The sequence below is a fragment of the Bufo bufo genome, chromosome 1 (genome assembly GCF_905171765.1).
Source record: "Bufo bufo chromosome 1, aBufBuf1.1, whole genome shotgun sequence".
Lineage (NCBI taxonomy): Eukaryota > Metazoa > Chordata > Amphibia > Anura > Bufonidae > Bufo > Bufo bufo.
The window spans coordinates 716,945,144-716,966,995 of NC_053389.1; the positions used below are offsets into that span (position 1 = coordinate 716,945,144).

At 46.1% G+C, this 21,852-nt stretch overlaps 1 protein-coding gene across 3 annotated transcripts in view; it reads right to left on the minus strand.

Moving 5' to 3' along the window:
* Window positions 1-20,561, minus strand: part of DENND4A (DENN domain containing 4A) — a 149,373-nt gene extending 128,812 nt beyond the window's left edge. For 2 of the 3 annotated variants that reach the window (XM_040414288.1, XM_040414285.1), the window contains exon 1: window positions 20,390-20,561. In XM_040414288.1, coding sequence (XP_040270222.1) covers window positions 20,390-20,397 — 8 coding nt within the window. In that variant the 5' untranslated portion in view covers window positions 20,398-20,561. Of the gene's footprint in view, window positions 1-5,070; window positions 5,152-20,389 lie in introns of those variants that run through there. The other variant, XM_040414286.1, reaches the window with a different exon arrangement.
* Window positions 20,562-21,852: the final 1,291 nt, after the last annotated feature.

The window sequence follows — 21,852 nt, forward strand, 5'->3', positions numbered from 1 at the left end:
ATGCTTCTTATGAAAAGCAAACCCAGAACTGGTGTGTGTTTTTTATAGGGCAGGGCAGCTGTAACGAACACCTCCAATCTCATCTCATTGATTGGACTCCAGTTGGCCGACACCTCACTCCAATTAGCTCTTGGAGATGTCATTAGTCTAGGGGTTCACATACTTTTTCCACCTGCACTGTGAATGTTTACATGGTGTGTTCAATAAAAACATTGTAACATGTAATTATAATATATATATATATATATATATATATATATATATATATATATATACCAGAAGAAAATCCACAGCACTCCTTCAAGTAAAAAAATGTGCAATTTATTCACACATGTCAGCAAAGACAACGTTTCGGTCCTCTCACAGGGCCTTTCTCAAGACACTTGACTTGAGAAAGGCCCTGTGAGAGGACCGAAACGTTGTCTTTGCTGACATGTGTGAATAAATTGCACATTTTTTTACTTGGAGTGCTGTGGATTTTCTTCTGGTATTGATCCCGTCCCATATCGAGGGACCACCGCGGGCACCCACACCATTACAGCAGCAGCTGCAGGAGTGCTGCCTGACCTTTTTCTATATATATATATATATATATATATATATATATATATATATATATATATATATACTATAAAAAAGCACCTGTTTTTAACGGACGTTATAAAGAGATGCAAAACATGACAAGCAGACGGTGAGAAAGTGATGCACACATGGTTGCACCTGTGTCTGATCCTCCTTTCTTGAGGATAGCAGGTGGGCCCTTTTATTGCCATCCGTGTGCTATCAGCGTCTGTATGTCCTTTCCGCAAATTATAGAACACGTTTTACTCTGGTCTGCATTGTGGACGAGAACAGCCACTTCTATTGATGGGAGAGAGAAAAAACACAAAAAGGTATGCGTCCCAATTCGGCAGATCTGTGGTTTGCGAACAGAAATACGGACGGTAGTGTGCATAAGGCCTATGGCTGGGTTCACATTTGCACTAAAGATTACATCAGGAGCCCTGGTTACAGATTCCAAAAAAAAAATATATAAAAAAATCCCAGACAAGAAAGCGTAGCATAAAGATCTAGGTTATCCACTCAATGGCGTCGATCTGGTGACGGATCCAGCACCGCCGTCTTTTCGGTTGTTCTCTTCCTATATCCAAGCAGAATATGCCAATGTTAACCCAGACTGTTCTGCCATCAGCTTACTGAAACGGATTTAACTATATTAATATCAGAAAACTGCCACGAATTAGCGCCGATATGTACACCAGCTCCGCACTGTCAGACTTCAGTTTCTGGTGCACGCCGCTCCCAAGACACACTTTAGGAGCGAGTGTCTCTTAATTCGGTGCATTTTACACCGATGCACTTTTTAAAATTAAGACTCGAGGACCCGTCAGCCCCACAGCTCACAGGACTGGATGAGGAAAGACGGCGTCCGCTTAGCTCTGCTGTACGGTCAGATTTCATGGGTTTTCATCATTCATGCTCTCTGAGCACATTGTACTTCCTGGCAGCGTTTAGAGGCTGGGGAATATTAACCACTTCCCTGCCAGGCCGACTTCACCCGTCTTACAGCAGCCTACGGCATTCAAATGGTTCCCACAGACAATAGCTTTGGAAGCCTCAAACCTGCAGCGACAGATACATAGACTACTCCCAACCCGAAAAGGTCCATTTCTGCTGAAGACAGTTGTAGACTCCAGCAAGGGTTGCATGGTCTGCATTTAAAGGGGTTGTCCAGGATTTTGATACTGATGGCCTATCAGGATAGGTCATCAACGTCTGTTTGGTGGTTGTCCGACTACCAGCATGTCCAACGATCAGCTGCTTAAATGAAGGTTATCCGGGAATTTCTATTGATAACCTATCCTCTGGGACTCCCGCCAATCAGCCGTTAGGAGAGGCCAGGCACTCAGTGAGCGCTGCGGCCTCTTCCTAGGCCATGTGATGTCACCGTACATCGGTCACGTGGCCTCGTTGCAGCTCAGCCCCATTCAAGTCAATAGGGCTGAGCTGCAATACCGAGCACAGCCACTATACAACGTACGGCGCTGTGCTTCGAAAGATGCTGCTTGATTTTTATTGATGGAAATGAATGGGAGGCTGTGAGGAGGCAATTTTTTTTGGAGCTGATTTTCAGGCAGAAATGCTCCAAAATCGTCGAAAAAAAACTGGCCTTTAAAGGGGTTCACTCAGATAAAGTTTATAACCAATGCCAGAAAGGGTTAAAAATAAAGAAGCATTCACCAGTCCCCCAATGCTGCTATCCAAACTCAACATACAGGAAAAAGTTTTGACTACCTGCTCCGCCAATCACTGGCTGAGGAAAGCGACCGCTATGACTGGGCCTCCCAAGCCATTTCCTGTGTGTCGCCAGGACCGGGAAGTGAAGAGCAATAGAACCCGGAGCAAAAAAGGAAAACGCCTTTAATGACCCTCCAGTAGTTATCTGCGTATAAGCAAAATGCGGCGCTACCGATGTGACAAAGAGGGACCAACGTCACCAGACACCTGGAATTCAGCGCTTGCACAGTGAAGGTGGGTGTACTTGCTTCAACTTCAACTATGCAAGTGCTCCCTTTAAAAGGGTTCTCCAAGTGACCGGTGCTCAGGTATACAGCACGTTACCACTGCAGCCAATCATGGTCCCCAGCAGTCTCATGCCATACACAGCTGAGGACAGCGATTGGCTGCAGCAGTCACATGACTTATACCTGCACATCACTACTACAGTATGTATACAAACAGCGGGAGGAGGATGGAGCAGAGAACAGCACAGGAGAAGGGGGCGAGTATAGGGAGGGAGGAAAGAGTATAGGGAGGGGGGAAAAGAGTATAGGGGCCCCTTTTTAAGTCACTATAACAACCCCCTTGTTAAACCATTTCACACCAAATAGCATTTATTACAAAGAGATATGCCACTAATGTGGAAACCCCATTAGTACTGGGAACCTGGGGGGCTGACCACACACACTGCCAGACACAGGTCAAGTCTCCACTGGGACCTTCACAGCTGTGCTTTCGCTTCTGTGGGATCTATCCATTAGCAGCTGTAGTCTTTAGGAGTGAGTCAAGTACATGTATGTGCAGTCACATGTCAGGCACAAATACATACAAGACAAACACATGTTCATCACATGGGTGATAGTAGGCAAATCCAGCGCATAACCCCAGCAGATCCGGTCATCATTCAACATATCCAGCGGGTAACCCCAGCAGATCCAGTGCCCATCCCCAGTGGGTAACCCCAGCAAATCCAGGACATAACCCCAGCATCCAGTGCCTATCCCCAGCAAATCCAGCGCCCATCCCCAGCGGGTAACCCCAGTAAATCCAGCGCCCATCCCCAGCGGGTAACCCCAGTAAATCCAGCGCCCATCCCCAGCGGGTAACCCCAGTAAATCCAGCGCCCATCCCCAGCGGGTAACCCCAGTAAATCCAGCGCCCATCCCCAGCGGGTAACCCCAGTAAATCCAGCGCCCATCCCCAGCGGGTAACCCCAGTAAATCCAGCGCCCATCCCCAGCGGGTAACCCCAGTAAATCCAGCGCCCATCCCCAGCGGGTAACCCCAGTAAATCCAGCGCCCATCCCCAGCGGGTAACCCCAGTAAATCCAGTGCCTATCCCCAGCGGGTAACCCCAGTAAATCCAGCGCCCTTTCCCCAGCGGGTAACCCCAGTAAATCCAGTGCCTATCCCCAGCGGGTAACCCCAGTAAATCCAGCGCCTATCCCCAGCGGGTAACCCCAGTAAATCCAGTGCCTATCCCCAGCGGGTAACCCCAGTAAATCCAGCGCCTATCCCCAGCGGGTAACCCCAGTAAATCCAGTGCCTATCCCCAGCGGGTAACCCCAGTAAATCCAGTGCCTATCCCCAGCGGGTAACCCCAGCATCCCCAGTAAATCCAGTGCCTATCCCCAGTGGGTAACCCCAGCATCCCCAGTAAATCCAGTGCTTATCCCCAGTGGGTAACCCCAGCATCCCCAGTAAATCCAGTGCCTATCCCCAGCATCCCCAGTAAATCCAGTGCCTATCCCCAGTGGGTAACCCCAGCATCCCCAGTAAATCCAGTGCCTATCCCCAGCATCCCCAGTAAATCCAGTGCCTATCCCCAGTGGGTAACCCCAGCATCCCCAGTAAATCCAGTGCCTATCCCCAGCATCCCCAGTAAATCCAGTGCCTATCCCCAGTGGGTAACCCCAGCATCCCCAGTAAATCCAGTGCCTATCCCCAGCATCCCCAGTAAATCCAGTGCCTATCCCCAGTGGGTAACCCCAGCATCCCCAGTAAATCCAGTGCCTATCCCCAGCATCCCCAGTAAATCCAGTGCCTATCCCCAGTGGGTAACCCCAGCATCCCCAGTAAATCCAGTGCCTATCCCCAGCATCCCCAGTAAATCCAGTGCCTATCCCCAGTGGGTAACCCCAACATCCCCAGTAAATCCAGTGCCTATCCCCAGTGGGTAACCCCAACATCCCCAGTAAATCCAGTGCCTATCCCCAGCATCCCCAGTAAATCCAGTGCCTATCCCCAGCATCCCCAGTAAATCCAGTGCCTATCCCCAGTGTGTAACCCCAGCTTCTCCCGTCATCATTATCCAGTGCCTATCCCCAATAAATCCAGTGCCTATCCCCAACATCCCCAGTAAATCCAGTGCCTATCCCCAGTGTGTAACCCCAGCTTCTCCCGTCATCATTATCCAGTGCCTATCCCCAATAAATCCAGTGGGTAACCCCAGCATCCCCAGCGCCTATCCCCTGCGGGTAACCCCAGCATCCCTCCAGCAGTGCCCGCACTCAGCACTAGGTGAGCGGCCGCCGGTGACACACAGGATGATGACAGTCACGACGCCGGAGCCGCTGTACACTAGGGCTGTGATGTGAGCCGCCATACAGGACGGTGTCGGAGGACATGCGGCGCCTGCCATAGAGCTGTCAGAGCAGTGACAGGTCACTACACGTCCCGTTATCTTGCCTCCGCCTCCTCTTATATGAGTATAATTACCTGTGCCCCTCCCTCACACACCGGACACAGCATTGCTCCCTCCCCATTCTCCCAGCATGCTGAGCGTTCTCACCTTTCCCGGGTGCTCTCCCGGTGATCAGCTTCTCCCGCTGCCTCCCCCCGCCATCTTGTGTTTGGACCAGTGGTGGGCGGGGCAACCGCATCACGTGACGAGACACGTGGCTACACGTTCCTGAACGACGTCATTGTGCTGTGTGTAGCACTGGCGCCCCCGGCCCCTATAGAAGAGCTGGGCACAGCGGGGTCTGCCTGACCCACCTCACTGGTGTTAGCCATGGGCTCTAGTGTCCATATGGAATAGGGGCTACAATACCCTGATAGCAGCAGGGGGGACGCCCAGGGGCATTTATCATGTAGAGAAAGGAAGGCACTTACTAATGTATTGTGATTCTCCATATTGTCTCCTTGGCTGGCTGGATTCATTTTTCCATCACATTATACACTGCTCGTGTCCATGGTTACGACCACCCTGCAATATAGCAGCTGTGGTCGTAACCATGGAAATGAGCAGTGTATAGTGTGATGGAAAAATGAATCAACCCAGGCAAGGAGGCAATCTGGACAATCACAATACATTAGGCTTGTTTCATATTTGCGTTAAAACATATCCAGCAGGCTGTTCTGGCTGGATGAATACCGGATGCTACCCTGCGTTGCCGAGGTTCCGTCCGGCCCCATTAACTATAATGGGGACCGATGGAGATCCGGCCGCAACCTAGCAGATATGCCAAGAGGCGGCTGGATGAAAACTGCCTGCAGCTGTATCTGTCCAGCCGCCCTCAGCGTATTTGCAAGTCTGATGGTCCCCATTATAGTCAATGGGGTCGGACAGAACCTCAGTAGTGTCCGGTATTCACGGATCCTGCGTTGTTCCCGATCAGTTTTATGTGACCAGCCTTACTAAGCATGGGCGAACTGGGAAGTTGAAGTCGCCCCATATTGTCATTGGGTTTAGATTGACAGAGGTGGGGCAAAACAAGTAGGCAGGGACAACAGAAGTACGAGGGGCCATCAGTACCGTAGTGCAGCACAAAATACTGCAGAACCCAATACCACTGGACAGCTCGAAATACTGCTGCCCCTGGGTGGCCCCCTGGGCATTGGCCCACAGGAAATTTCCCTGTAAGGTCTATGGGCAGTCCGCCCCTGTTAGTAAGTGCCTTGTATTAACTTTCTCTACATGATAAATGCCATTTTCTGAAGTGAGACAACCGCTTTAAGTGTCACACACTGCCCATACATTAGTGGCCTACAAGACCCAGATAATACCACACATAGGGGGAGAGTTATCACAACTAGTGTGAAGTAGATCTGGCCTAGTTGCCCATAGCAACCAATCAGAATCCACTATTCATTTTCCAAAGGAGGTCTGAAAAATGAAAGGTGGAATCTGATTGGTGGCTATGGGCAACTAAGGCAGTTCTCCTTTACACCAGTTTTGATAAATCTCCCCCATAGTATTAACCATCATCCAGATAATGCTACCCAGTGCCCATTACATAGTGATACTATACCCAGATAATGCTACCTGGTGCCCATTACATAGTGATACTATACCCAGATAATGCTACCTGGTGCCCATTACATAGTGATACTATACCCAGATAATGCTACCTGGTGCCCATTACATAGTGATACTATACCCAGATAATGCTACCTGGTGCCCATTACATAGTGATACTATACCCAGATAATGCTACCTGGTGCCCATATACATAGTGCTATACAACACCCAAATAATACCACATAGTGCCCATATAAATAGTGCTATACAACACCCAGATAATACCACCTAGTGTCCATATACATAGTTACTAGTGTTCAGCGAGCATGCTTGGCACATCGCAGTGTTCGCCCGAATACTGTGAATGCTCGAGCACAATTGAACACAATGAAAATCAATAGGAGACCCGAGCATTAAACCAGGCACCCCCTGCTCTAAAGAAGAGAGAGTGTCTGGTTCATAGAAAAAGAAAGAAATTGATAGAAACAGCATGGGAAGGATGTCTGGATGCATCTTGGACTCCCATTACCTATGACATACAATAGACAACCACACAAAGGCTGTATGCCAAAGGCCAGGTACGTGCAAGCCAACAATCTATCCATGAGACAGATAACAGGCTGAGTCCACATACCTTACAATGGCAGCCTTGTGCACTATGAGACATTCAAAACCAGCTCTCATCTGACTGAGTGCCAGTAAGCCTCAAAGTTGCTTCATAACTGTTGGATGGCTTGGGTGGACCTGCGCACCTAGATCATTATCATTAGGGTGACAAAAAGTTTTCTTATTGTCCTAACATAATATTTAATAACCTTTCTATACAGTTTTGTCTTCAGAGCAGGGGGTGCCTGGTTTAATGCTTGGGTGCTCTGTACAGCCCCTGAGCACCCCGATGTGTTCGGCCCGAGCACTTTGGTGCTCGATCAACACTAATAGTTATATAAAACCCAGATAATGCCACCTAGTGCCCATATAGTTATACAACACCCAGATAATACCGCATAGTGCCTATATAAATAGTGCTATACAACACCCAAATAATGCCCCTTAGTGCCCATACACATAGTTTTATAAAACCCAGATAATACCACATAGTGCCTATATAAATAGTGCTATATAACACCCAGATAATGCCACTTAGTGCCCATACACATAGTTTTATAAAACCCAGATAATGCCACATAGTGCATATATTTTTTACATGACTGTCCATACTAGTCCCATGTGGACGTTTCCTAAATGTTCAGTATCCTGTTAGGGCGCAAGGATGTCATGAAGATCTCATTGAAGACTCGAAAGAGCAAATCTGGTGGATTCATCACAACAATGCATTTATGAAAGATGTCTATAAACTACAAGCCAACTTGGACACTCTGAGTGATTGGGCATCCACTTGGCAAATGAGGTTTAATGTGGATAAAAGTAAAGTTATGTATCTGGGTAGTAATAATCTCTGTGCTTCATATGTCCTAGGGCAGTGATGGTGAACCTTTTAAAGACCGAGTGCCCAAACTGCAACCCAAAACCCACATATTTATCGCAAAGTGCCAACCTGGCAATTTAACCTGAATACTACAGTCGAATACAGTATATCTTCCATGTACTTTATCTTTTAGCCATAATAGCCTGGCTACATTCAATGCGCTGCCTGCGCTGTTCACAGTGCGCCCTGCGCTGATGAATAGCAGGAAAAGTATAAGGCATATTGGTACACCATAGACTTTTTTCAGGGTGCCCACAGAGAGGGATCTGAGTGCCACCTCTGCCACCCGTGCCATAGGTTCACCACCACTGGCCTAGGGGATGTAACACTGGGGGAGTTACTTGTAGACAAGGATTTGGGTGTCCTTGTAGATCATAGATTACATAACAGTATACAATGTCAATCAGTTGCTTCTAAGGCCACCAGGATATTTTCATGCATTAAAGGGCTTCTGTCACCCCACTAAACTCATTTTTTTTTTTTTTGTGTACTTATAATCCCTATCCTGCGATATATCTATACATTATGCTATTAATCATTTTCGTTCAGTAGATAATGCAAAAAACGTACTTTTATAATATGCTAATTACCTGTCTACCAGCAAGTAGGGCGTCTACTTGCTGGTAGCAGCCGCAAAAAACCGCCCCTCCTCCTGTTGATTGACAGGGCCAGCCGCGATCTCCTCCTCCGACCGGCCCTGTCAGCATTTCAAAAATCGCGCGCCTGTCTTGATTCGGCGCAGTCGCTCTGAGATAAGGAGGCTCGCCTCCTCAGCACTCCCTCAGTGCGCCTGCGCCGATGACGTCTTCTCTTTCGGTGACGTCATCGGCGCTGCTCTAGCATGTAAAAACGGATAGCATTCAGTATTTTTGCGGACCCATAGACTTCAATGGGGCCATGTCCTGATTCTCACGGACAAGTATAGGACATGTTTTATTTGTTTTGCAGAACCGTGGAATAGAAAAGGACCCCATAGAAGTGAATGGGTCAGCATCTAATCCGCATTTTTGCGGATAGCATACGGCCGTCTGAATGAGCCCTTATTCTGCGTTTCCTCTGCAGTATTGCTCGGGTCCCATGAGGGTCCACCCAACAGTGCTATTTACTTCCAGAGGGGGGTGCATGGTTCTCTTCACTGAAGGGGGCTTGCAAAGAGACAATCCTTGGGGGGGGTATATAATATAATAAGCTTCTCATCAGTGTATCACTGGATTTCCTTGGTCCCACCAAAAAGAAAATGACTCAGAGTACCCACCGTTCATCCATACAGAACACGTGCACGTCAGCTTTTACTTGCCTTGTAAAATGTATTACTGCACACACAGGACAATGAGAACAACTACGTTATGTGGGAATCGGCCTGTGAGTAGTGGACCCTAGCTGTAAGTTGTGGGCTCTCAAGTCAGCACCAAATGGGGTTGTTTTCTACTGGAGACAAATGGAGAATCCTCAGGTGATGCCTGCAGCTATATGGGCAGGGGCGTAACTACCATAGCGGCAGACCATGCGACTGCTATGGGGCCCAGGGCAAGAGGGGGCCCAGTGTTAGTTGGGATTATCTCCTCTTCTACTGGAGGTGAAAACTTGGTCAGGACTCTACCCTCTAAAGAAACAACTTTTAGCAAATGAGGGGTCATTGAAAAGGGGTTTAGGCAAAAACCCTTGTGTCCTGGGGGGGGGGGGGGCTGGTTGGATCCTTGCCATGGGGCCCTTACTTCTCTATGTACGCCACTGCATATGGACCCATATACATGTTCTAAGGTAGCTGCAGAAAATTTAAGCGGTCACATTTCAGATGTAATGATTGTCACATTTAATGAAAGGCTATGACTAGGGAGGAACATTGGGAGAGCTGTTGGTTTGCACTTTCCTCACCTGCATCCAACCCCTACTATATAACTAATGCATGTGAAATGTATAGTGTACAGCAGGGATGGATATGGGCATGACTGTACAAACACATACAGCATCTATCCAGGTGTGGAGAAATCCGCTGCTACAATGAGCGCGCTGCTACAATGAGCACTCTGCTACAATGAGCGCACTGCTACAATGAGCACGCTGCTACAATGAGCACTCTGCTACAATGAGCACGCTGCTACAATGAGCGCGCTGCTACAATGAGCACTCTGCTACAATGAGCGCGCTGCTACAATGAGCGCGCTGCTACAATGAGCGCGCTGCTACAATGAGCGCGCTGCTACAATGAGCACGCTGCTACAATGAGCACGCTGCTACAATGAGCAATCTGCTACAATGAGCACGCTGCTACAATGAGCACTCTGCTACAATGAGCACGCTGCTGCAATGAGCACGCTGCTACAATGAGCACTCTGCTGCAATGAGCACGCTGCTGCAATGAGCACGCTGCTACAATGAGCACTCTGCTACAATGAGCACGCTGCTGCAATGAGCACGCTGCTACAATGAGCACGCTGCTACAATGAGCACTCTGCTACAATGAACACGCTGCTACAATGAGCACGCTGCTACAATGAGCACGCTGCTACAATGAGCACTCTGCTACAATGAGCACGCTGCTGCAATGAGCACGCTGCTGCAATGAGCACGCTGCTGCAATGAGCACGCTGCTGCAATGAGCACGCTGCTACAATGAGCAAGCTGCTACAATGAGCACTCTGCTACAATGAGCACGCTGCTACAATGAGCACGCTGCTACAATGAGCACGCTGCTGCAATGAGCACGCTGCTGCAATGAGCACGCTGCTGCAATGAGCACGCTGCTGCAATGAGCACGCTGCTACAATGAGCACTCTGCTACAATGAGCACGCTGCTACAATGAGCGCGCTGCTACAATGAGCACTCTGCTACAATGAGCACGCTGCTACAATGAGCACGCTGCTACAATGAGCACGCTGCTACAATGAGCACTCTGCTACAATGAGCACGCTGCTACAATGAGCACGCTGCTACAATGAGCACGCTGCTACAATGAGCACGCTGCTACAATGAGCACGCTGGTGCAATGAGCACGCTGCTACAATGAGCACTCTGCTACAATGAGCACTCTGCTACAATGAGCGCGCTGCTACAATGAGCGCGCTGCTACAATGAGCGCGCTGCTACAATGAGCACTCTGCTACAATGAGCACGCTGCTACAATGAGCACGCTGCTACAATGAGCACGCTGCTACAATGAGCACTCTGCTACAATGAGCACTCTGCTACAATGAGCACGCTGCTACAATGAGCACGCTGCTACAATGAGCACGCTGCTACAATGAGCACTCTGCTACAATGAGCACGCTGCTACAATGAGCACGCTGCTACAATGAGCACTGCTACAATGAGCACGCTGCTAGGGTAAAATGTTGTATCGTAGCCAGCCAGTGGTGGAAAGAAATTGAAGCTTACCGGGGGGCATTTCTAATATTAAAGGCTGGCATGCCATGACAATGGAGACTGCTGTGAAATTATTATCCATTGAGCTCATTTATTAAAATAGCCTAAACATCAATTTAAGTTCCGCAGACATAAATGATGAAGGACTCCAGACTTGAGAGGCCTTCATGTAGACTAAAGCTGGCCATACACTTGGGATTTTGGATGACCTTTTCTTGTATGGCTTGTCATACATGTTTGGTCCGAGAAGGTTTTCATTTTGGACAATATTTTGGCATTAAAATGACACCAGTCTTTGCCGTTATCTGCGGTCTGGTCTAGGCTTCCATTGACGAGAAGCAGATGCATTATTTGACATGAATGGCTTTCAGCCAGAGGACATGAAAATATCTACTTTTGCGCATTGACCTTAGCAAAAACATATCTCCAGTAGAACAAAGGAGCAGGCATGTTGGAATTCAACATGCCCAATCCTTCTTTCCATTTACAACTGGCTTATGGCCAGGAGGCCCCTATACTCAGCCAGTCCAACTTTAGGCAGTAGAATTGTTTTAGTCTAAATATTTTCCCCCAAATAATTTGTTCCATTCCTTAGGCTAATGTACAAACAGCAAAAAAAAAAGAGCAGAAAAATGTGGAAATCATTTGGTATTAATGAGAACGTAAGAAATAGTTCAGGCTGAAAGACCTGAAGTGGTGGAAAACCCAACTAGCATCATCTGAGTGACAGAATACATCAGATGCAATATCAAAAGTCAGCTTATTACTATGCTGTATGTCCAGAGATTTGGGGTAAAAATGAGTATATTGTATATACACTGCCTGTCCAAAAAAAAAGTCGCCACCTGGATTTAACTAAGCAAATAGTTCTGAGCCTCCTATTGGATAATTACTGCAGGGCGATTATCCTTCAGCTGGCAACAAGTTATTTACCCCAACTGGTGCAATGAGTTGCTTCTCATTTCTTAAACAACCATGTCGAAAGACACATCTCGTGGTCATGGAAAAGATGTTAGTCTGTTTGAGAAGGGTCAAATCATTGGCATGCATCAAGCAGAGAAATCATCTAAGGAGATTGCAGAAACTACCAAAATTGGGTTATGTACTGTCGAGCGCATTATTAAAAACTGGAAGGATAGTGGGGACCCATCGTATTCGAGGAAGAAATGTGTCGGGGAAAAAATCCTGAATGATCGTGATCGGCGATTACTTAACCACCTCAGCCCCCAGTGCTTAAACACCCTGAAAGACCAGGCCACTTTTTACACTTCTGACCTACACTACTTTCACCGTTTATTGCTCGGTCATGCAACTTACCACCCAAATGAATTTTACCTCCTTTTCTTCTCACTAATAGAGCTTTCATTTGGTGGTATTTCATTGCTGCTGACATTTTTACTTTTTTTGTTATTAATCGAAATTTAACGATTTTTTTTGCAAAAAAATGACATTTTTCACTTTCAGTTGTAAAATTTTGCAAAAAAAACGACATCCATATATAAATTTTGCTCTAAATTTATTGTTCTACATGTCTTTGATTAAAAAAAAATGTTTGGGTAAAAAAAAAATGGTTTGGGTAAAAGTTATAGCGTTTACAAACTATGGTACAAAAATGTGAATTTCCGCTTTTTGAAGCAGCTCTGACTTTCTGAGCACCTGTCATGTTTCCTGAGGTTCTACAATGGCCAGACAGTACAAACACCCCACAAATGACCCCATTTCGGAAAATACACACCCTAAGGTATTCGCTGATGGGCATAGTGAGTTCATAGAACTTTTTATTTTTTGTCACAAGTTAGCGGAAAATGATGATTTTTTTTTTTTTTTCTTACAAAGTCTCATATTCCACTAACTTGTGACAAAAAATAAAAACTTCCATGAACTCACTATGCCCATCACGAAATACCTTGGGGTCTCTTCTTTCCAAAATGGGGTCACTTGTGGGGTAGTTATACTGCCCTGGCATTCTAGGGGCCCAAATGTGTGGTAAGGAGTTTGAAATCAAATTCTGTAAAAAATGACGAGTGAAATCCGAAAGGTGCTCTTTGGAATGTGGGCCCCTTTGCCCACCTAGGCTGCAAAAAAGTGTCACACATCTGGTATCTCCGCACTCAGGAGAAGTTGGGGAATGTGTTTTGGGGTGTCTTTTTACATATACCCATGCTGGGTGAGATAAATATCTTGGTCAAATCCGAAAGGTGCTCTTTGGAATATGGGCCCCTTTGCCCACCTAGGCTGCAAAAAAGTGTCACACATCTGGTATCGCCGTATTCAGGAGACGTTGGGGAATGTGTTTTGGGGTGTCTTTTTACATATACCCATGCTGGGTGAGATAAATATCTTGGTCAAATGCCAACTTTGTATAAAAAAAATGGGAAAAGTTGTCTTTTGCCAAGATATTTCTCTCACCCAGCATGGGTATATGTAAAATGACACCCCAAAACACATTCTCCACCTTCTCCTGAGTACGGAGATACCAGATGTGTGACACTTTTTTGCAGCCTAGGTGGGCAAAGGGGCCCATATTCCAAAGAGCACCTTTCGGATTTCACTCGTCATTTTTTACAGAATTTGATTTCAAACTCCTTACCACACATTTGGGCCCCTAGAATGCCAGGGCAGTATAACTACCCCACAAGTGACCCCATTTTGGAAAGAAGAGACCCCAGGGTATTCGCTGATGGGCATAGTGAGTTCATGGAAGTTTTTATTTTTTGTCACAAGTTAGTGGAATATGAGACTTTGTATGAAAAAAAAAAAAAATCATTTTCCACTAACTTGTGACAAAAAATAAAAAATTCTAGGAACTCGCCATGCCCCTCACGGAATACCTTGGGGTGTCTTCTTTCCAAAATGGGGTCACTTGTGGGGTAGTTATACTGCCCTGGCATTTTCCAGGGGCCCTAATGTGTGGTAAGTAGGTAAATGACCAGTGAAATCCGAAAGGTGCTCTTTGGAATGTGGGCCCCTTTGCCCACCTAGGCTGCAAAAAAGTGTCACACATCTGGTATCGCCGTATTCAGGAGACGTTGGGGAATGTGTTTTGGGGTGTCTTTTTACATATACCCATGCTGGGTGAGAGAAATATCTTGGCAAAAGACAACTTTTTCCATTTTTTTATACAAAGTTGGCATTTGACCAAGATATTTATCTCACCCAGCATGGGTATATGTAAAATGACACCCCAAAACACATTCCCCAACTTCTCCTGAGTACGGCGATACCAGATGTGTGACACTTTTTTGCAGCCTAGATGCGCAAAGGGGCCCAAATTCCTTTTAGGAGGGCATTTTTAGACATTTGGATACCAGACTTCTTCTCACGCTTTAGGGCCCCTAGAATGCCAGGGCAGTATAAATACCCCACATGTGACCCCATTTTGGAAAGAAGACACCCCAAGGTATTCAATGAGGGGCATGGCGAGTTCATAGAAATTTTTTTTTTTTGGCACAAGTTAGCGGAAATTGATATTTTTTATTTTTTTCTCACAAAGTCTCCCGTTCCGCTAACTTGGGACAAAAATTTCAATCTTTCATGGACTCAATATGCCCCTCACGGAATACCTGGGGGTGTCTTCTTTCCGAAATGGGGTCACATGTGGGGTATTTATACTGCCCTGGCATTCTAGGGGCCCTAAAGCGTGAGAAGAAGTCTGGAATATAAATGTCTAAAAAATTTTACGCATTTGGATTCCGTGAGAGGTATGGTGAGTTCATGTGAGATTTTATTTTTTGTCACAAGTTAGTGGAATATGTGACTTTGTAAGAAAAAAAAAAAATTCCGCTAACTTGGGCCAAAAAAAAGACTGAATGCAGCCTTACAGAGGGGGGGGGGGGGGGGGGGATCAATGACAGGGGGGGTGATCAATGACAGGGGGGGTGATCAATGACAGGGGGGTGATCAGGGAGTCTATATGGGGTGATCACCCAACTGTCATTGATCACCCCCCTGTAAGGCTGCATTCAGACGTCCGTATGATTTTTACGGATCCGATCAGTCTATCAGTGGATCCGTAAAAATCATGCGGACATCTGAATGGAGCTTTACAGGGGGGTGATCAATGACAGAGGGGTAATCAATGACAGGGGGGTGATCAGGGAGTCTATATGGGGTGATCACCACAGTCATTGATCACTCCCCTGTAAGGCTGCATTCAGACGTCCGTATGATTTTTATGGATCCGATCAGTCTATCAGTGGATCCGTAAAAATCATGCGGACATCTGAATGGAGCTTTACAGGGGGGTGATCAATGACAGAGGGGTAATCAATGACAGGGGGGTGATCAGGGAGTCTATATGGGGTGATCACCACAGTCATTGATCACTCCCCTGTAAGGCTGCATTCAGACGTCCGTATGATTTTTACGGATCCGATCAGTCTATCAGTGGATCCGTAAAAATCATGCGGACATCTGAATGGAGCTTTACAGGGGGGTGATCAATGACAGGGGGGTAATCAATGACAGGGGGGTGATCAGGGAGTCTATATGGGGTGATCACCACAGTCATTGATCACTCCCCTGTAAGGCTCCATTCAGACGTCCGTATGATTTTTACGGATCCGATCAGTCTATCAGTGGATCCGTAAAAATCATGCGGACATCTGAATGGAGCTTTACAGGGGGGTGATCAATGACAGAGGGGTAATCAATGACAGGGGGGTGATCAGGGAGTCTATATGGGGTGATCACCACAGTCATTGATCACTCCCCTGTAAGGCTGCATTCAGACGTCCGTATGATTTTTACGGATCCGATCAGTCTATCCGTAAAAATCATGCGGACATCTGAATGGAGCTTTACAGGGGGGTGATCAATGACAGGGGGGTAATCAATGACAGGGGGGTGATCAGGGAGTCTATATGGGGTGATCAGGGGTGATCAAGGGCTAATAAGGGGTTAATAAGTGACGGGTGGGGGGGGGGTGTAGTGTAGTGGTGCTTGGTGCAACATATTACTGAGCTGCCTGTGTCCTCTGGTGGTCGATCCAAACAAAGGGGACCACCAGAGGACCAGGTAGCAGGTATATTAGACGCTGTTATCAAAACAGCGTCTAATATACCTGTTAGGGGTTAAAAAAATCACATCTCCAGCCTGCCAGCGAACGATCGCCGCTGGCAGGCTGGAGATCCACTCGCTTACCTTCCGATCCTGTGAACGCGCGCGCCTGTGTGCGCGCGTTCACAGGAAATCTCGCGTCTCGCGAGAGGACGCACCGGCGCGTCCACCCAGAACAACAGGACCGCCGCAAAGACGCAATCCTGCGTACGGCGGTCCTGAGGTGGTTAAACGTTTGGTGAAATCAAATCGAAGAAAAGCAACAGAAGAACTCAGGGCTATGTTTAATAGTGAAAGTAAGAGCATTTTTCCAAAAAAAGGCTTCAATTTGCTAGGGAGCATAAAGATTGGACTCTGGAGCAATGGAAGAAGGTCATGTGGTCTGATGAGTCCAGATGTACCCTGTTCCAGAGTGATGGGAGCATCAGGGTAAGAAGAGAGGCAGATGAAGTGATGCACCCATCAGGCCTAGTGCCTACTGTACCAGCCTGTGGGGGCAGTGCTATGATCTGGGGTTGCTGCAGTTGGTCAGGTATAGGTTCAGCCACAGTATGTGCTCCAAGAATGAGGTCAGCGGACTACCTGAACATACTGTATGACCAGGGTATTCCATCAATGGATTTTTTCTTCCCTGATGGCACGGGCATATTCCGAGATGACAATGCCAGGATTCATCGGGCTCAAATTGTGAAAGAGTGGTTCAGGGAGCATAAGACATTATTTTCACACATGGATTGGCCACCACAGAGTCCAGACCTTAACCCCATTGAGAATCTTTGGCATGTGCTGGAGAAGGCTTTGCGCAGCAGTCAGACTCCACCATCATCAACACAAGATCTTGGTGAAAAATTTATGCAACACTGGATGGAAATAAATCTTGTGACATTGCAGAAGCTTATCGAAACAATGCCACAGCGAATGCGTGCCGTAATCAAAGCTAAAGGCGGTCCAACAAAATATTAGAGTGTGTGACCTTTTTTTTTTTTGGTGGCGACTTTTTTTTTTTGTACAGGCAGTGCATGTTAGCTGTGTAATACACTTAGTTGGTGTCTTTACGGTGTGATACCAGCCTGTAAAAAGATTACATACACAGTGGTCCCTCGAGTTACAATATTAATTGGTTGCAGGTTGTCCATTGTATGTTGAAACCATTGTAACTTGAGTAATTATTTCCAAGGCCCCAAAATGTCATATGAGATAAGAGAAAATTAAGATTTAAGAAAAATAAGCAGATAAGTAAGGCTACTTTCACACTAGTTTTTCTATTTTCCGGTATTGAGATCCGTTATAGGGTCTCAATACCGGAGAAAAATGCTTCCGTTTTGTCCCCATTCATTGTCAATGGGGACAAAATAAACGGAACGAAATGGAATGCACCAGAATGCATTCCGTTCCGTTTAGTTGCATCCCCATCGCGGAAAGTATAAGTCTGCAAGCAGCGTTTTTCTGTCCGCCATGTGGTGCTGAGCAAGATCGATCCGTCATGACTCACAATGTAAATTAATGGAGACGGATCTGTTTTCTCTGACACAAAAGAAAACCGATCCGTTCCCCCATTGACTTTCAGTGGTGTTCATGACGGATCCATCTTGGCTATGTTAGGCTCCATTCAGACGTCTGTAGAACGGACCCATTCATTCTCTATGGGGCCGGAAGAAATGCGGAAAGAACACAGCACCCCCGATCTTCTGGTCCGCAGCTCCGGAAAAAAATAGAGCATGTCCTATTCTTGTCCACAATTGCGGACAAGAATAGGCATTTTTATGGGGGTGTCGGCCTGGTGTATTGCGGATCCGCAATACACTACGGACATGTGAATGGACCCTTAAAGATAATACAACCGGATCCGTTCATAACAGATGCAGGCGGTTGTATTACCAGAACGGAAGCGTTTTTGCTGATTCATGACGGATCCAGCAAAAACGCTGGTGTGAAAGTAGCCTCACGATGGTCCAGAAAAGACCGTTGTATGCTGGAAATATTGTATCCCGAGGGATCAATGTATATGCTCCGTCTATGTAAAAGGGGTTGACTAGGACACAGGTGTTATAATGGTAAACTTGCACACAACGGCATCGGATGGATCGAAAACCAATGTAATCATAAAGCAGTCGGGATTTCAGGTAGCTGCCATAGGATCTATAACATGATTTTACATCTCTACATGTCGGCTTGCGTATTTGAGCATATATTTTAAATACACGAATGAACCCATCCTGCCATTTGTATTTTGTAATATAAAAGTGACTTAAACTGATTGCGGTTGCGCCAAGTTTATAAGTTACCCCTATCATTCTCTATGGGAGCGCTGTACTTGTCTATCTCCAGGGCTCCTGTAGAGAATGAATGCATAGGGAATAACCTATAAACTTGGCCCAATCCTTTGATATATAATAAACACGACATTTACATATACAGTACCTGCATCATCAATCATTCAGTAAATGACAGGGGCGGACTGGGAATTTAAAGTGGCCCTGGAAAAAATACTAAAAGTGGCCCCGTTTTGTAGTAGGGTCCAAATTGAAGGAAGGCATCGGCCCCCCGGGAAATTTCCCTGTAAGGTCTATTGCCAGTATGCCAGTAGCTATGATTAGCTTAAGGGGAGTCTGTCAGCAGTTTGACCCCTCAAAACTACTGACAGCTATAGACAGGTTAGGCTAGTTTGTTTCACACCTCTGTCTGGCTAAGAATGCCGGGAATTGGCCAGACAAAAAACGCTGCATGCAGCATTTTTGCTGGGTAGCAGTAAGATTTCTGCTGGACCCCATAATAGTCAATGGAGACAGGCGGTGGTATCCGGCAATACTGGATCCGGAGAACTCTGGCAGGCTGTTCTATGCCGGAGAAGCAACTACAAGTGTTAAGAAGTAAAAACAAATAGGTGGATGGTCATATTAGATGCCTGACCAAAGTTTCCTGGACTTTTTGAGGTAAGTTTGCACCAACCCTTCCCCTCTGCTCTTGAGTGATGGAGTTGGTTAGCATTCAGTGCAGAGAGCCCCGGACACTTCAGTAAGGCAACGCACAGTAAGGCGAATTCATTCATTTTTTTTCTCCTCAGGCAACTAGTATGGCCATCCACCTAGTTATGTTTAAGTGCTTTACACCTCTTCTATCTAGAGCTGTCCCTTTATGTTATCCACATGTTGGGGCAGAACTTAGACCGACTGCCTGGACCTTCACCACATTTATCACAGGGAGTCAGGCTGGATGATAAATGTGGTGCATGGCTAGGCAATTTTGTCTAACTCCGCTTACTTTGAGACAAAAATTTATGTCATTTTGTCACAAAAATTCACATTTTAGCCCATGACCCTTTTAACAGAAAGCCACATCCTTTTTCAAAGCCAAACCCCTTGTCGAGCTGAAGAACAACATGTGCCAAATTGTACCAAAAATGTACCATTTTACACCAAATTATGTCAATTTGTGCCGCAAAGTACCTTACCCACGTCTAGGTGCACTGACATTAGGTCATGTGGGCCATTATGTGACACAGCTACTGGGTAAGGTACTTACTAATTTTATTTGCTCAGAGGTCTCCACCAACTTTAATCCAAGACTGGTCACTTGTGATCCTCCTCCACATGAAGCATGTCCCATAAAGTTATATATCCCTCTATGTTGTATAGACAAGACATAAGCTGGTCACGGCTTTTCATCTTAGCCGTATCTAGTATCTACAGATTAGTTTTGGCTTCTTAAAAGAGACCCAAAGTGGCCAAAATCAATATTAAATGCACACATAACTTGTATTGTTAATCTGTATGAACCATTAAAGGCCATCTTTAAATTTTAACAAATTATCCCTCAGGTAAAAAAGAGGCAAAAGTCTATAAGAAATGGAACAAAAGTTTGACCCTTAATGTTGGTTTGTAAGAATGTAATACATAAATGAAAAGTTTCTAAAGACAGAACCAGATTGTAAAGGTTGAGGAGCACTGACTTTGCTTTACCTGTTCATTAGAAGAATTGTCCCTTAAGGGTCCTCAGTGTGCACAGTGATCAGTCCAGCTCCCTTGGTGACACAGCTTTGAATGAAATGTCTGTCACAGTTCTCTGACAGCCCAGCTATGTGATGGGGAAACCCTGTGGTTTGCTGTACACGCACCAGGTCTTTGTAACATGCTGAGATTATAGTTGGGAGGTGGAGGAAGTCTTCAAGTGCACACAGACATGCCACTCTCTGCTCATGTTCTTGGCAAGTTGTCCAGGTCCACGCTGGGCTGGTTCCTGTCCACGTCTCAGGAATGTTCTTCTTGGAAAACAAAAGAGAACAGCTGCTAAAACTCTTAGCCGGGTGCTGGGAGGAAAGAAGCAGAGGTTTAAAACAGCTGAAGAATTTAACAAGAACGGATCACTATTACCACAGAGAAAAAGAACATGGCCAAGGAGTCAACCAGAAGAGCCAAAGTCCTATACATATCTTCACAGTTTGGTTATAAGAAGGACATTAAGATATCATCTTACTAGTTGTAGTTCATCATATTGTGCCCCTAATGCAATGAACTTCTTTATTTCCCTAAGAACATCCTGGTGTGGAAAAAAAACAACTATTTTCAGTTGTAGGTGAGGACCATTCATGACATGATCAAACCCATATCCATTCTTGACTTTGGAACATGTTTAAATGAGTTTACTCCGAGTTCTTGTGAAGTCAGTTTTAATTTGCCATTTATAATGGGGCGCATTGGATATCTTGGGTTCTGTTCACATGAATTCCGTTTCTACAGGATTCCTGTCTGACATGATGGATCCGTCTTGATCAAGCTGACAGATCTGTCATGATCTGTAAAGGTGCATTTACACAGCCCAAGAATCGGCCATGTAAATGTGCCGCAGATCACCTTATGAATCAGCGAAACGCTCATTCATCGGGTGATCCTTTCGTTCATGCAGGCACCAACGATCATGGCTTCTGGGCAGCAGATTGTGTGGTCTAAACAGCCATCTTCTGCTCAGAAACCATGAATCTGTATGAGGATGAGGGATCGCTATATTCCCGACAATCAGCCGCTCGCTCGGCCGGTGTAAATCCAGCTTTAGCTTGGATTAGGAACTGCGTTTTATTATTACCTCTATTGGTAAACGCCCTTTACACGGACCAAGAATTGCATAGATCATTGCTAACGAGTGTTCATAGTAACACTCGTTAAGGCCCTTATTACACGGGCAGATAGAGCAGACAATTGTTGGGAGGGAAGCATTCCCTGCCGTCAATCACCTTCTCGCTAGAGGAGGAGACCGCTGCTATTACATGCATCGATCTCCTCCTCAGTATAGGGACGCTCGATCGCTAATGCATTGCTCATTCCTATAATGTCTCCTTGTTTGCTGGCAGCAGAGCACCTACTACACGGTGTGATCTGCCCCCAGCAAACCAGGATTTTTTAACATGTTAAAAGATCCCGATTACCCG